We start from the raw sequence: 16,638 nt of genomic DNA on the forward strand, positions 1-16,638 counted from the left end.
ATGTTTTTATCAAAAAAATCTAACATGTATATAACGTGTACTGGAATATATTTCAAAATCTGAAAGATTTTTGAAAACTCTAAAAAATCACAGTCATATACATTGTCCAAAATTTTAGATTATGCAATTTGTTCTCTTTTATTTCACTTAGTATTGTAAAGAAAAGTCTTCCTAAAGCTATGATAATCTCTTCGTTGAACATTTATTTTAATAACTGTAGTACATTCCATCAAGTACATATATTAGATTTAAACCTAATGTTTGGCATTTAAAGTGTTAAATATTTTATCACTCTAAAGTGTGATGGACATTTTTTTGCCAAAAACATTTTTTGTACAAATAGAATTTTATAAGGAATACTATTTTACCAAATGATATGGATTCAAGATTTTTGATATGTGATTTCAAAATGTTTTTTGATGTTTGAATCAGTCTATATTTCCTCCAGCAATGTATGACGCTGCCTATATCACTAAGACTTTCCCAGTTTTGATAATAATAATTGTAAGAATTTTTATAATCTAATAGAAAAATAATAGTTTTATATTTTGTCTTATTTCTTAGAAGACATATTTTTCTAAGGGAGAAATATATGTATATATGTATAACACACACACACACACAGATATTTTACATTTCTGAATTCTCTCTTCACATCATTTGCCTATTTATAATTTGTCCATTTATCTGTCTATTAGGTCTTGGAGGTTTTACTGGATAGTTTGAACTCTCTTTTATGTTATGAAGCTATCAACATTTTTTTCTCTATGCATTATTTCAAATTCAAGTGTGATTTATGTGTTGACTTGGGGAGATTGTTTTTAAGCACATGTAGGAAACAGAATATCATGCTCAACTGATATTAAGCATTTCTATACTCAATTCTAATTTTTATTTAATTATACTATTCTTGATTATTTGTTTAAAAGATTGTTTATTTTTATTTTTTAAATCATTTTCATAAACACACTTCCAATTTTCTGTGATTCAATATTTAATTTTGCTTTTAATTTTCATTATATTCTTTAACCTGAATTCCTTGCATTTATTTTGTGCATTCTTTTTTAAATTCTTAAGTTGTCTGATCAGTTGATGTATTTGACTAAATGAGAACATTTAAAGTGATAGATTGCCTCTAAGTGCAGCTTTGGTCATACCACATTAATGTTTTATACCCTAGGTTTCCATTATTTTATAAATACTTTACCATCAAATAAATAAAAGGTTTGTTAATAACCAATTTTATCAACATTTAACACATTATTTTCAGTGTCTCAAAGTTGACTCCTTGTTTCTTTTCTTTCAGGTCGCTTCAGAGTCTTTCTTTGTGACTCAATGGGACAAGTAAATGGATTTGTGGCAACTGAATTTGTGTTACTGGAACTTGCACAATCCTTGGCAATGCAGTTTTTCCTTTTTCTTTTCTTCCCTCTATTCTATGTGAGAATTGTCCTGGGAAAACTGTTCATTGTGTTCACAGTGATTTTTGATTCTCACTTACACTCCCTCTATATATTCTGCTGGCCAACCTGTCACTAATTGACCTGGGACTTTCATCTACCACAGTTCTGAGGACGATATCTGATTTTTTCAGTGATTGTAAAATCATTTCCTTCCATAATCGCATGATACAAATATTCTTTATTCATGTCATGGGAGGAGATGAGATGGTGCTGCTCATAGCCATGGCATATGACAGGTACACAGCCATCTGCAAGCCTCTCCACCATCTAACTATTATGAATCTCAAAATGTGCATGATTGTTATAGCAGCTTCCTGGATCACTGGGATGATTCATATTGTGTCTCAGTTTGTTTTTGTCATAAACTTACCTTTCTGTGGTCCTAATAATGTAGGAAGGTTTTACTGTGATTTTCCTAGGCTTTTAAACCTGCATGCATGGACATTTACAGACTAGAATTCCTGGTCATTGCCAACAGTGGCTTCATATCTATGGGTAGCTTCTTTTTCTTAACTGCATCATACATGTTTATTATGATCACTGTCAGTCAACATTCTTCAAAGAAGTTATCCAAAGCATTCTGCACCTTGTCAACTCACATCACTGCAGTGGTTTTGCTTTTCACTCCATGCATGTTTGTCTATTTGTGGCCTATCCTTCCCAAGTCATTTTGCCATCGTGGACTTTGTTGTCAGTTCTGTCTTAAATTCTGCCATCTATACTCGAAGGAACAAAGGTATAAAAGTGGCAATGAGAAGGCTGAGTTGACAAGTTGAAAGTTCTACGGAGATGACATAACCGATTTCATTGGTAAGAGCACAAGATGAATGTCATGGGCTATCAGGATCCTCATGATCACCATGAATACTACGGAATGTATACAATTTAATTATTGCCTTCAAAAAACTGAGAATTCTACAGAAAAAGATGTATTGAATCAAAGAATTTCATTTTCAGATAGAGTTGCACCAATTTTTGTTAAACAAAAAGTAAAGTGTTATATATTCCTCTCTAGCCTACAAACCTAAACTGTAGTTACCATCAATGACTACACGCAATTTTCATGTGGTTATTTTATATCTATATATAAATATATGAATGTATATATATATGACTTTGCTTTATTTGTCAGTATTTTCATACTGTTAAAAAGCATCACTGGAAATCAATTAATATTTGTTCTGGAAACTATGTGGATCCAATGATAAAATAACAAGTTATATAAACCTGTAGACATTAAAATTGGGGAAGAAACAATTCTCATCCTAATTGTACTTGAAGTCAGATAAATAATAAGGCAACATTGTTACAATTCTTAAGAACTATTTTCAGTCTTTGATTGTCAATGTATTTTGTATAACGTTATTTTAGAAATAAACTCTATTATTCTGCAGTTTAGAAAATTTGCCTATGTTCCATTTTTTTAAACAGGAAATTTCTGTTGCCCTTGCAATCTTCCACAATGCCATTTATTGATTTGCTCTAAAAAAGTATCTACAATTCTAAAGGTATTTGAAGGGACTTATTACCTACAGGAAGGTACCCCACTCAGATCTCAGTTTATTTAATGTGCCTTTTCTTAAGCTAAGGTGCTTAGGACAAAGAAAATGATTGAAATTTTTCCAGTAAAGCCTGGAAAGTCTGGTGGTCAAGAGCACAATTGAGAATACTTTTATCTATTTCTATAATTAATGTAAGGAATATTAAGTTTGGTGACTCAGCTCAGTTTTAACTTCTGCATGGCAATTAAAGTTTCCTAATACAATGATAAATGATAGGAAGTAAGACTTTCTTGTTATTGGTCAAGGTATTTTTCCTATATTTTCTCCAAAATTGGCCATCAATGTCATAATCTATCCCCTTTTTGATAAAATATAAAGGATTGTTATTCATTGTCTTGTTAAATTATCTGGATTTTAGTTTCACAACTTTATCTTATTTAAATGTTTTACTATGGTTCTTTAAAAAATCACCTTTAGACTCAGTGAGGTAGTAAAAATACCTACATGAGCCAAGAAATCATGACAATAGCTGTTACCTCAAGAACATTCTGTGTTACCTCAAGGGAAAACTTGTGAGACTATAAGAGTTAGTCTTAGTACTGAAAGTTCAAGTTAGCTATTTTGGAATCTCTTCACCTGCTTTTGGTCACTTTCATAAATGGGTCTTAATTAACCAAATGGTTTACTGAGGAGGATAATTCATACAGATATTGTTTTCTTGTTAATTGTATGTTTCAAGAGAAAGTGAAGAACAAGGAAAATCTGTACTCTTCTTTGCTCTGAAAATTGCTCTAGTGTATTTCAGTTATGATGGAGGTAGGTATAATGATGAAAGGGAAATAAATTAGCAAAACTAGCCAAACTGTAGTATTTTGTTGACAATGAGATGCTTCTAGAAGTAAGAATCCATTCATCAGAATTCAATAACGTGTATCTTCCATAAAAATGAAAGGATCCTGTGAGGTTGGTTTAAACACTGAGAAGAATTATGTGAATAAAATTAGCAAAGATAGCCCTTGTTTTAAGTGTTATACAATGTAGTAAGAGTTATGTAACTGGTAAAATTGTTGAGTTCTTCTCCCGAATCTTCCAGGCTAATTTACTATTTCTCTTCTATTTTAGGGTCCTTTTCGCATAACTCCCCAAAGCCAGTGTTCTTATTCACTTCTTTCCCTCCTTCCTATAACCCCAATGAAAGCTTTGACATTTCTTTCCCATAAAAGTGCAAATCATACTCAGAGTTGTGATAAATTTTTGGAGAGCTTTTGATATGGTGACTCATTTTAAAAACAGAAAATCAATCCCCAGATATTATGAACGACATGTCCAAAGTCAAATAATAAGTTTGTGCTAGAACACAACTCTCCTGACTTCAATCTCAGTAAATCTTATAAAGATTTAAGGTGTTTTTCTGTAAAGAGAGGCCAAAGATATCTGAAACAAACATATAACAATCTAGTGGTTGAATTTTAATTTAGTGCATGGGGAAGACTTTTCTTGTTCAATTGTAGCTGGTTCCTAATGGTTGCTACAACCAATGTGTAAGACTCTGAGAACTTCACTAAGCCTAAACTTAATGTTTAACTTAGAATCAATTCAAATATTCTAAAACTTCTTGACTCATTTTTGAACCATAGGAGATGAGCTTTGAAAGAATTACAGTGGTGAGCAGTGTACTGTAACCGAAGATACCATATTATCACTTCTCCTCAGCAGCATATAGTCAGGAAATGAGATGTCTTAAATCACTTGGCAAGAAATTCCTTTTGCTGAAGAATAGCCTATCTGAATTCTTACTTGTTACTATGATAGAAAGACTTTTTGCCTCAAAGGACAACCCTTTGGTCAATCATCATCCTTGGTATGTTTCCTATGGAAATATAACTATTAAGCTTGTCCTTCTCTCTCAGTAAAATGAAATGGTTTCACATCAGTAAATATCTAAGGTCAACTCTAAATTGCACACTTTGATTCTAAAGAAACATACCAAGCAATGACTTATGTCAGAAAAGATCTCACAATAAGAATCTTATCCTGTTTATAGTCAACGATTATTATTGTTATATTATTACTGTGCTAAGCCAAAGGGAATTAAAATTAGTGCTCATGACTTGATTTACCGTTAGACTTCTCTTTATACTTGGAAAAAATTAGAATTGCTACATTTTTATAAGACTTTGAAAACAGCAATATGGAGCATTAGTGGACATAGCTAAGGAAAGGGATTCAGGATAATGAAGAGAAAAGTGTAATGTCCAAGACTTATGGAATAATTGTGATTAAGGAAGTAGAGAAAACAAATACTACTCTCCCAAGAAATTTGATGAGTAACCTTCTATTCCTTCATGTCTCCCCAAGGACCCACCAATATCCACTCCCCTCTTCTACATCTTACTTGCTTATTAACTCCTCCACCTCATCCTACAAGTATTCACGGTCATGCTTCTCCTTCAGTCTACCATTTCAATTCCTACTTCACTTATTGTAAAACTTCTTGAAAGAGTACTTATTTTCTCTCCCCAATACAAAATGAAATGGCTTTCTCAACTTATGTCCAAGAGTCACTTTTCAGGCTCTTACCTAGCAGGTAGCAACTTACAAAAATGCCCCATCAATGTGTCCACATTTCTATACAGCTATCATTATCCTTTACCTGCTCCCAATTTATTCCTGCTCATAAAAGTGATCTGTATACTACATATTATTATTTTAGTGCTTATTATAATTTTTATCAGAATTAAAGGCATGACAATGCTCACGATTACTCAAAATAAAAACGTTGACATCATCTCTTTTTCATCTCCTATATCCCGTTGGCAAACATCCTGTTATTTCTACCTTAATTATGGCTATTATGTATTGACAATGTACTATTTTTTTAAAAAATGCATTAAATGGTTACTCATAATTCTTCAATAGTCCTTCATAATTAAACACAAATACCTTTGTAAGCATTCCAGGATCATTTTTCAATTTTGTTTTCTATTAAACTCCGTCATATTTTCTCTCATGGAAGTTTTTTCTTTTGCATTTTTCTCACGTGTTTTCATTCTACTTCTGAAATCCTCTCATTTTATCATCTTTCTCACTTTTAAATCTTATCTTTCTATTATTTTCCTTATTCTTCTTCTGTTTTTCAGTTTTAATTACATATTGGCTTAACTCCTTTTCTTCTAAGCATTTTGATATCCCCAAAAGATAAGTACAAATGCCAACCTTTATAAGGTCTTATAGCTTCTACCTTCTCTTTTATAATTCTCCTAAATTTAAACTTCCCCTAAGGCTGAGTCTCTACATCTGTCTTAGCTTTTATGTTTCTATAGAAGCTTCTGAGAGACTATGAACGTTATTTTGGAACTGCATCCCTCATTCATCCCCCATAAAATATTAGAGTAGTGTGAGTTCTGAGAATTTTTGGTCCGGTGAACTCATTCTAAAAATGGGAAAACAGAGGGACACAAGCAATTGAAATTCAATTATACTGTTATGATTATTATTTCCAGAAAACAAGCAAAAATTTTAAGTGATTTCTCTGTGAATTAGAAGGTGAAAAATCTTACAACTAATAATTATCTAAATCTATTAAACACTTAGTAAACACAAAAACTGTGCAAAACACTCTGCATTTACTACTTCATTTGAAATTCATAATAAACATAGGAAGTATGTTTATAGCTTCTAATATAATTAGTACTCACATTTACAAAAATGTTGAAATAGTCCTGAAGAGGATGGGTCCAAAATCTGAAGACTGCCTACAAAACCCATAGTCCTCATATAGCAAAATTGTGAGCTAGGATTTGTTTTGGCTTGATAGAAGGTTTCCAACAACTGTACACAGAATTATTGTGATGGACTACTAGGCCACTATGAATATGTTTTCCAAAATTACTGTCATAAAAGGACTTTGTAAATATGAAGATAATACAATTTTATATGTATTTGAGAGTTAAGACATGGGCTACAGAATATAAACTGTTTTGGAGAACAGAGAAAAAGGAGATAAATGTAGGATGATGATACAGACTTAATCTTGCAGAGAGGGTAGAGTGAACAAAGGTATCTTATCAAGCAATAAGCCTAACGTAAATGAAGACACTGAGAAGACTTCAATAACTGGACTATAAGGCAAAGCCTGGGGAGGAGTATGGAATTAAATGATGAGTGTAGATTGTGTGACTTTTGAAAGCTTTTATGTAATAAATCATAGATAGTCATATCAGAGAGAAAATGAGGCTTTGATATTGAATATAACAATTCTGACTTCCTTCTCACTCTCTTCTCTAAGGTTGCTACAGAGGCTGTTTCCTGGAATGAATCAATAAGGGAAACAAATCACTCCATGGTGACTGAGTTCATTTTTCTTGGACTTTCCAATTCTCAGGGACTCCAAATTTTCCTGTTTGTATTCTTCTTTGTATTCTATGTAGGAATTGTGTTTGGAAACCTTCTTATTGTCATAACTGTGGCTTCTGATTCCCACCTTCATGCTCCCATGTATTTCCTGCTGGCCAACCTCTCAGTCATTGATCTGTGTCTATCTTCAGTCACAGCCCCCAAGACGATTGCTGACTTTTTCAGTGAACACAAAGTCATCTCTTTCAAGGGCTGCTTTGCTCAGATATTTCTCCTTCATTTCTTCGGTGGAAGTGAGTTGGTGATCCTTATAGCCATGGCCTTTGACAGATATGTAGCAATCTGTAAACCCCTTCACTACTCTGAAATTATGTGTGGCAATGTGTGTATTGGCATTGCGGCTGCTGCATGGGGAACTGGCTTCCTCCACTCAGTGAGCCAATTGGCTTTTGCAGTGAACTTACCATTCTGTGGTCCCAACAAGGTTGATAGCTTTTACTGTGACCTTCCTAGGCTCATCAAACTCACCTGTACAGACACCTATAGGTTGGATATCATGGTCATTGCTAACAGTGGTGTGCTCGCTGTGTGTTCTTTTATTCTCCTAATCATCTCCTACACCACCATCCTAGTGACCATCCAGAATCGCCCTTCAGACAGGTCATCCAAGGCTCTGTCCACTTTGACTGCTCACATCACAGTAGTTCTTTTGTTCTTTGGACCATGTGTCTTCATTTATGCCTGGCCATTCCCTGTCAAGTCATTAGATAAGTTCCTTGCTGTGTTTGATTCTGTGGTCACTCCTCTCTTAAACCCAATTATTTACACACTGAGGAACAAAGACATGAAGATGGCACTGAAACTCCTGAAAAAATGGAATGCGAATTTTAGGATAAATTTTTAGATCTCTTAAAATTGTGAGACTAATCTGAGATAGTGACATAGGTATATAGTAAAGTTGGTAATTTGCTCATGAAAATTGCACCTTCCGTTTTAATATTCCTTAGTAATTGTCAGAGAACTTTCACAAACATTGACTCAGTTAATCCTTGAAAAATCTTATAATTTCAAAACAGATACAAAGTTAATATCATGATTTGAAAATATTATCTTGCTAATTCTTGGAACAGTGAAAAGCATACATATGTTAGTATTTGTACACTCTTGTGCCTTCCTGAGTGGTTCTGAGGGTAACACAGGGAAGGATAAAAACTAGCCTGACCTATAAATCAGAAAAAAAAATTTGGCTCATTTTCCCTAAAGAAATCAAAGAAACCACTGCCATACACCTAATACAAAAATATGCTTAGTGATATGGATATACGTGTCAACTTTTAAGAGGTTTACAAAAGAAACTCCTCTCTTTATAGCAATTTATAGTTCAGCTCCTATCACTGTAACAATCTATAATCCAGGTGTGCATTATCAGGAGTGACAGCAACAGTGAATCTGCCGATATGAAATTTGCCTTGGAGGCGCTTGACATTCTATAGTATGTGACTGTACCTCATAAGCAGTGAAATGTATTTAGAGAGATCCAAGTCTCTCAACATTTTGATACAAAGGGCCTCATTTGGATTCATCCATGTTATTTCCCATGGTTAACTTTTAAGAGCATAGGCTTCAAAGTCAAAAAGCGATGGATTCAACTCTATTAGCCACTTAATAATCATGACTTTCGGCATATTGTTTATCTTTCCTAAGCTTCAGTTTCCACTCTGCAAAAAGGAGATAATACTCACTGCTAGCCCTGTGGTACAGTGGTTAAGTTTGTGGACTCTGCTTTGATGGCCCAGGGTTTATGAGTTCAGAACCCCAGGTGCAGACCTAGCACCACTCGTCAAGCCACAATGTGACAGCATCCCACAAAGAATAGAGGAAGATCAGCACAGATGTTAGCTCAGGGACAATCTTCCTCAGGTAAAAAATGGAGGATTGGCAACAGATGTTAGCTCAAATCCAATCTTCCTCAGACACACACAAAAGGAGATAATACTTATACATACAGTTATTATGCAGCATGATGAGACAATAGACATAAATCTGATAAATAGCACACACTGTGGCATATTATCAGGACTCAAAAAATATTAGGTACCATTATCATTAGTATATAAATCCTGTATATCAACAAGACACAAGTTCTCAACTTTGTTTTCTACCAAAATACTTAAGGGATATGACACATTTCAAATTTAGCAGATGCTCATTTGGGGCATAGTAGTAGTAATTGGAAGTGTATATATTTATGTGCAAGCTTATACTCATGCACATAGACTCTACCGTCCTAGGAAAACATGCCAAAAATTCAAGATAGAAGTAAAGGGAAATATAGGTTGGAAAAAAGTTTAACCAGTGATTCTGATAAATATCTCCTCTCTCCAGCAAGAATCATTGAACCAAGCTAAAATTGAAGACTAAATATTCTAAGTAAAAAAAAAAAATGTGTAGTTTTTCAGAGTGGCTTGAATTAATAGATAAGAAAAGTCAGATAAGAGGGTAAAATTTGTGTTTACCCCAGAAAGAAAAAGAAACTCCATAATTAGGTTAAAAACATATAAGGGAATTAGTATATGATAGTGATGGTATTTCAAATGAATGGGGAAAGTAAGTTTCTATTAATGTGATGGTAGAATAACTGGGTAGCAAGATGGGAAAAGATATATTGGACTGATTCCTCATGTCATATGACAGGACAATTTCTAAATAAATTCAAAGATAAACATTTTTTTAAAGATTCTATATGAATATGAAAAGAAAACATAAGTTAATCTCTTTATAATCCATGAATATGATAAATATAGACAATATTAACTACATAAAATTAATTTTTAAATGCATGATAAAACTGAGAAAAGTAAAAAAAGGATAAATGAAATACCAGGGTAAAGTATTTGCAACTTACATCACAAAGAATAGTAGCACTAATATATAAAGAATTTCTTTAAAAAATGCCAACAAACAGAAAAGTGGGCAAAATATATGAATTTACAATTCATATATATGGAGATATAAATGATTCATGAAAAAAATGTTCAAGCTCTCTCATATTAAGATACATGCATAGTAAATCTAAGATGAAATATCAGTTTTAATGTATAAGGCATCAAATATCTGACATCAATATTTAATAATATAACCTGTTGATAAAGCTGTACAGCAAGGGACACTCCTATGCATTATTGATGAGAGTACAAAATGGTATAACCTCTTGGCAATATCTACAAAAATTACCATACTACTAACTTTTGACCCAGCAATGTTCATTCTACCCTATGGGTATATTTACAAAAATGTAAAATAAACAATTTACAAGGTTACTTGTCAAAGCATTGTTTTTAACCACAAAAGAATGGAAAATATCAAAATGACAATCAGTAAGAACTGCATAAATTATGCAAATTAACTGTACACAATGGAACATTAAGCAACTGTAAAAATGAGTGATGAATATACCTCAATACTGCTTTGGAGGAATCTACAAAGCATACGTTAAGTGAAACCAGTAAGGTTCAAAATAGTGTCTCTAATATGCTAATTTTTATGTTAAAATGGGGATACATACATTAGATTTATATATATAAAATTTATAAATATATATTTTATAAATACTAATATAAATATGTTTTAAATGACAAAAAAGATAATAAAAATTGTGCTGTTGTAGAGGGAAAAGGAAATAGGGCAAAAGACTGATAAAAGATAAACTTTTATGAATGTCTTATTTTATAGTTTTGAATTTAAAATCATGCAAATATTTTTACATAATTTAAAATGAAATTAAATTTTTAAAAGAGCAATTTCTAAAAATCAAGTTCAACCCAAAAGAAGTGATTTGATGGTATTTCAGTATAGGTCTGTGTTAATTGTCTATAATATGAAAAAAAGATTCTTTCTAATTATAACTCAGAATTCAATTTTTGACTCAGTTAATTGTGATGGTTAATTTTACGTGTCAATTTGAAGGCCACAGTACCCAAATATTTGGTCAAACACCAGTCTAGATGTTTCTTTGAAGATACTTTTTAGATGAGAGTAATAGTTAAATCACTAAACATTTGAGTAAAACAGACTATCTTTTTTTATGTGACTTGGTTTATCCAATCAGTTGAAGACCTTAGGAGAAAACAGACAGCTCCTCAGCAAGAGGAACTTCTGCCTTCAGATTGCTTTTGGATTCAAGTTGCAACATCAACTCTTCCCTGGGTCTTCAGCCTGCCAGATTTTGCACTTGGCAGTCTCCACAACTGTGTGAGCCAATTCCTTTAAATGCACAGTCACAGACACACATGCACACATGTACTACCTATTGGTCTGGTTTTCTGCAGAACTCTAACACATAAATTTACTATATTTTGTCTATTTTCTATTTAATTGATTTCTTCTCTTATTTGTAATATTTCTATCCTTTAGTTTATTTGGATTTAATTTGTTTGTTCTTTTCTAGCTTCTTAAAAGAGAAACTTTGATAATTCACTTAAAGTATTTTTTAATTTTCTAATAACATCATTAAAGCAATAAATTTCCATCTAAGTTATGCTTTATTACATAACAGATTTTTACATATTGTAATTTTCTTATAATTCAGTTCAAAACCTTTCCAATCTCCCTTTTAAGTTCTTCCTTGAATGTATTGGGATAAATGGATGCTTAGACTTTTCTACATATCTTATGTTTATTTATTTCTAATTTAAACACATTGTGTTCTGAGAACATACTTTGTTAAGGTGCACATCTTGAGGTTTTCTTGAGATTAATTTTATGACCTATCTTCGCATTTCACGTGCTTTTAAAAAGAATGTGAATTCTGCTCTTGCTGGGTATAGAATTATAGCCACGAAGGTCAAGTTGATAGATGTTATTGTTCAAATCATCTATGCTATTTCTGAATTTTGCTTACTTCTTCAATAAATTACTGAAAGAGGATTGTTAAAATATCAAATTATGGTTGTAGTTCTGTTATATATATTATGTGTACATACATTATTAACACCACAATATGATGTTACGAGTTTTGCTTTAAACAGCAATGTATCTTTTAAAGAAATTAAAAGAAAAAGTACATAGTCTTTCATAATCACCACATATTTACCATTTCTGGTACTTTTCTTTCCTTTGTAGGGGGGAAGACATTTCCTCTACCTTCTCTGGGTTCGTGTGGTCGGAGAACAAATTAAATTCACATGAGACAGAATAGCAAGAGAAAATTAAACAAAGCTTTATGAGGACCATGGCCCGGGGCCTTTCTTCCCGAAGGAAGAAAGGGCACTGAAGAAGTGGGGTGCACAGAGTGGTTATATACCCCCAAACAGGATATTTCACATATGATTGAAATGTCCCTCCCACAATAGTCACAAGATTGCCCTGTTGGCACAGCGCTTGATGGACACAGCAGATAGTGGGTCTGCTGTCTAGGTGGGCATAGCAGGAGGCAAGTCTATTGTCTCAAGCTGGGTGGTCACAGGTGAGTGAAGCAATCAGTTCCTAGCCTAAGGAAAGATGCTTAACCCTTAAAGAAATGCTAGCGTTGGGAGGGGGACGGAAGTTGCACCTTTATCTCAAGGGCTTTGTTCTTGCCATAGGGAATATCTAAAGCAGATATACAATGCGTGCTCAATGGCCACAGTCAGGCCCTTTTGGAAAAAATAGCAAAGTCAGGCGGAATTAGGCTTACACCACATGGCTTCCTCATGTACTCCAATATATCCTTATTGCTTGCCATTTCTATTTGTCAATGTATAGATGGGAGAGGCTCAGGCAAGCCAAGCAACTTGCCAAAATGGCAGAAACCACCACACCAAATATCATATCCAGCCAAAAGACAAAGGAGGACACTGGGGGTGGAGGGAGCCAGTTAGAGGAGGTTACCAAACAAGCACAATAAACAAATGCAGATTTAAGCCCTTGCCTTCTCCATTGATTAAGAGTCTTTACAGATGGAGAGTTCCTTTACAATGTAAATGTCTCCTACAAAGGGTAAGTAAATTCTACTTTTCAGTTGATTTCCTGTCTTAAAGTAACCAGCCTCAAATAATCATCATGTCAAAGAGACATATCTTGGGGTGGCCATTTACAGGCCTCCACATCTTCCTAGAGACATGTATTTCCATTTCATATAATTTCCTTTTAACCTAAAAAATTCCTTCAGTATATCTTATAAAGTGGACCTGCTGGCAGCAAAATTCTTTTATTTCTGAGAATGACTTTACTTCACCATTATTTATGAAAGATATTATTGGCAGATATAAAATTATGGTGACAGATGTTTTTTCTTTCACCATTTTTAAGTTGCCATTCTATTATCTTTTGACCTCTATTATTTCTATTGAGATGTTGGCCACGATTCTTATAATTTGTCTTGTGTAAGTAATAAGTTGTTTTGCTCTTGCTGCTTTCCAGATATTCTATTTGGTCTTCAATAGTTTAACTATGATATGCTTAGATGTGGTTATCTTCATTTGTGCATATGCCCACTTGGATTTCATTGAGTTGCTTGGATATGCATGTCATTTTGTTTACACCAAGTCTGGGGGTTTCAATGCATTAACTCAGCAAATAAACTTTTCATTCCATTCTCTCTCCTTTCAGGGACTCCAATTACACATAAATTAGACTGCTTGATATTATCCCACTGGCTACTTAGGCTCACTTCTTATTTTTTAACCTTCTTTTTCACGTTTATTCAGATAATATGATTTCTATTGCTCTATCTTCACATTAACTTACTTTTCTGAAGCATTCAATCTACTATTTAGCCCATGTAGAATTTCCATTAGGTTCTTTTTATATTTTCCATTTCTCTGCTGTTTCTTATCTGTATATTCATTACGTCCACATAGTTTTTTTAAATCCTTGAGTATATTTATAATAGCTGCTTTAATATCATTGTCCCCTAATTCCAACATTTGAATCATCCTGATGTTATCATTTATTGACTGCCTTTTTAATCAGACTTCACATTTTCCTATATTCGTATGTTTAATTGTTTTCATCTGAACCAGATATTGTAAACAATGCATTCTACAGGTTCTAGATTCCATTATCTTCCTCTGAAGAGTACTTATTCTTGCTCTATCATATAATTAATATGACTGGACTTATGTTCCAAATTCTGTCTGCCTTACTCAAACTGATCAAAATTTTTGGCCTCTTAGCTTTTACTTTTCACTAGTAATCTCAAAGTCTATAGAAGTTATGTGTGCTTTAGAGGAGAGCCAAAGATTTAAGTGAAGATCATTAACAAAATTTGGGACTACCGTTACTGAGAACCCCTCCTTTATTAAATTTTACCCCTCATTTTTCAGCCACTCTTGCAGTCTCCAACTCCATCCTCTGATTTCATAGTACGTTGAGGCTACAGTTTTCTCCTTGACTTTTAGCTACCATATGCTGATTAAGGGATTTTCTTCAGGCACAAACAGTATAAGGGCTGGCCTGGTTGCATGGTAAAGTTCATGTGTTCTACTTTGGTGGCCCAGGGTTCACTGGTTGGGATCCTGGGCACAAACCTATGCACCACTTATCAAGCCATGCTGTGGCAGGTGTCCCACATATAAAATAGAGGAAGATGGGCATGGATGTTAGCTCAGGGTCAGTATTCCTCAGCACAAAGTTGAAGATTGGTGAGAAATGTTAGTTCAGTGCTAATCTTCCTCAAAAAGAAAGGAAACTGTGTAAACACTTCTTTCAAGGGCTGACTCATTCAAGTTGCTGCCTGCTTTGTGTTACTCTCCAGCATCTTCAGATAGTTACATTTATATTTTGTATAAACTGTATAGTTGATATCTATGGGGATTTTAATTTAACATAAGCTAGTTTCTATTACTCAAAGTTAAAATCTCCCAAGATGTTTATTTTCAGACATACTCTACTTGTTAGGCATAAATATTAGTATAATTCACTTATCAAACTAATGTCAACTTTTCATAAGATAAACTGTTTCTGCAAAAGAATGCAGTTGGACCCTGTTCCCTATACTATATACAAAAATTAACTCCCAATGGAACATATATAAATATAAGACCTAAAACTGAAAAACACTGAGAAGAAAACATAGGAATAAATGTGTATGATGTGTATGACCTTATATTAGGTAAGACCTTTTTGGATGTGACACCAAAAGTACAAACTACAAAAAACATTGAACTTCTCAAAATTAAATACTTTTCAGCCTCAAAGGACATCATCAAGAAAGAAAAAACACAACCTACAGAATGGAAAATTATTTGCTAATGATGTATTGAAATAGGCCTCATATCTGAATATATAAAGAATTCTTGCAATTTCACAGTAAAAAGACAACTTGTTAAAATGGAAAATAGGAATTTCTTTAAAAAAAGATATTCAAATGACCAATAAAAACATTAAAAGATGTTCAGCATCATTAGCCATTAGGGAAATGCAAATCAAACCCCAATGAGATAGTACTTCACATACACACTTGGAAGGCTATAATCAAAAAGACAGATTATAGCAAGTGTTGGCAAGGATGAGGAGAAAACAGAACCTTCATACATGGATGGGACTGCAAAATGGTCTACCTGATCTAGAAAACAGTTTGTCAGTTCCTCAAAATGTTAAACATAGAGTTACCATATGACCCAACAACTCCTTTTTTAAGAATATGCTCAAGAGAAACGAAAACATATGTCTACACAAAAACTTACACACAATATAACTTATTATGAAGCTTGAAAATTAAGACAGTGTAGTATGAAGATAAACAATTTGACCATTGAAATTGGAAATCCCTGAAACTGTCGCATGCATATGTGAAACTATGAGAAATTTCAAAATGGCATGTGGAGACATAAGTAAGTTTTCAGGAAATGGAGATAGATAAAACAGTTTTCCATATGAAAAAAAGAAACCTAAATTGAATTTTACCACACAATGTATAATAAAATTTACCCAAGCCAGATTGAATGTAAATATCATAAAAAGACTCTATAACTTTTGGATTCTGCTTAATCCTCCTATAATGGCAGCCACACGAATCTGACTGTCTATAAATATCATCAACAAAAACTGTAAAATTAATATGGATCACAAAGAAAACCACATGTTCCATTCCTTATCTCTACTAGGAGACACAGAATACCACGAATCTTAAATTATATGTGAGTAGAGAAATAAAAAACATATTTCAATTGAGATACTACTGAATCTGCAAACGGCAAAATTCAGAGTGTGGGAAATCAAGTGTTAAGGCCCAAGCTTTTCAAAAAATAAATTACAAGGAAAATAAAAAAGTTGGAGGGAAATCTCCATGTTAGAAGAGATTTGAAAGACATGTCAAATGAAAACAATGGGCAAGA

At 33.2% G+C, this 16,638-nt stretch overlaps 1 protein-coding gene and 1 pseudogene across 1 annotated transcript; both read left to right on the plus strand.

The window, feature by feature from the left end:
- Positions 1 to 1,335: 1,335 nt before the first annotated feature.
- Positions 1,336 to 2,231, plus strand: LOC124235094 (olfactory receptor 4F17-like; annotated as a pseudogene).
- Positions 2,232 to 7,268: 5,037 nt separating this feature from the next.
- Positions 7,269 to 8,225, plus strand: LOC124236158 (olfactory receptor 4F17). The gene has a single exon (XM_046654903.1). The coding sequence runs from the start codon at positions 7,308 to 7,310 to the stop codon at positions 8,223 to 8,225; it is 918 nt and encodes a 305-aa protein (XP_046510859.1). The 5' UTR covers positions 7,269 to 7,307.
- The last annotated feature ends 8,413 nt before the right edge of the window (positions 8,226 to 16,638 follow it).

Source organism: Equus quagga, chromosome 2, assembly GCF_021613505.1.
Source record: "Equus quagga isolate Etosha38 chromosome 2, UCLA_HA_Equagga_1.0, whole genome shotgun sequence".
NCBI classification, from domain to species: domain Eukaryota; kingdom Metazoa; phylum Chordata; class Mammalia; order Perissodactyla; family Equidae; genus Equus; species Equus quagga.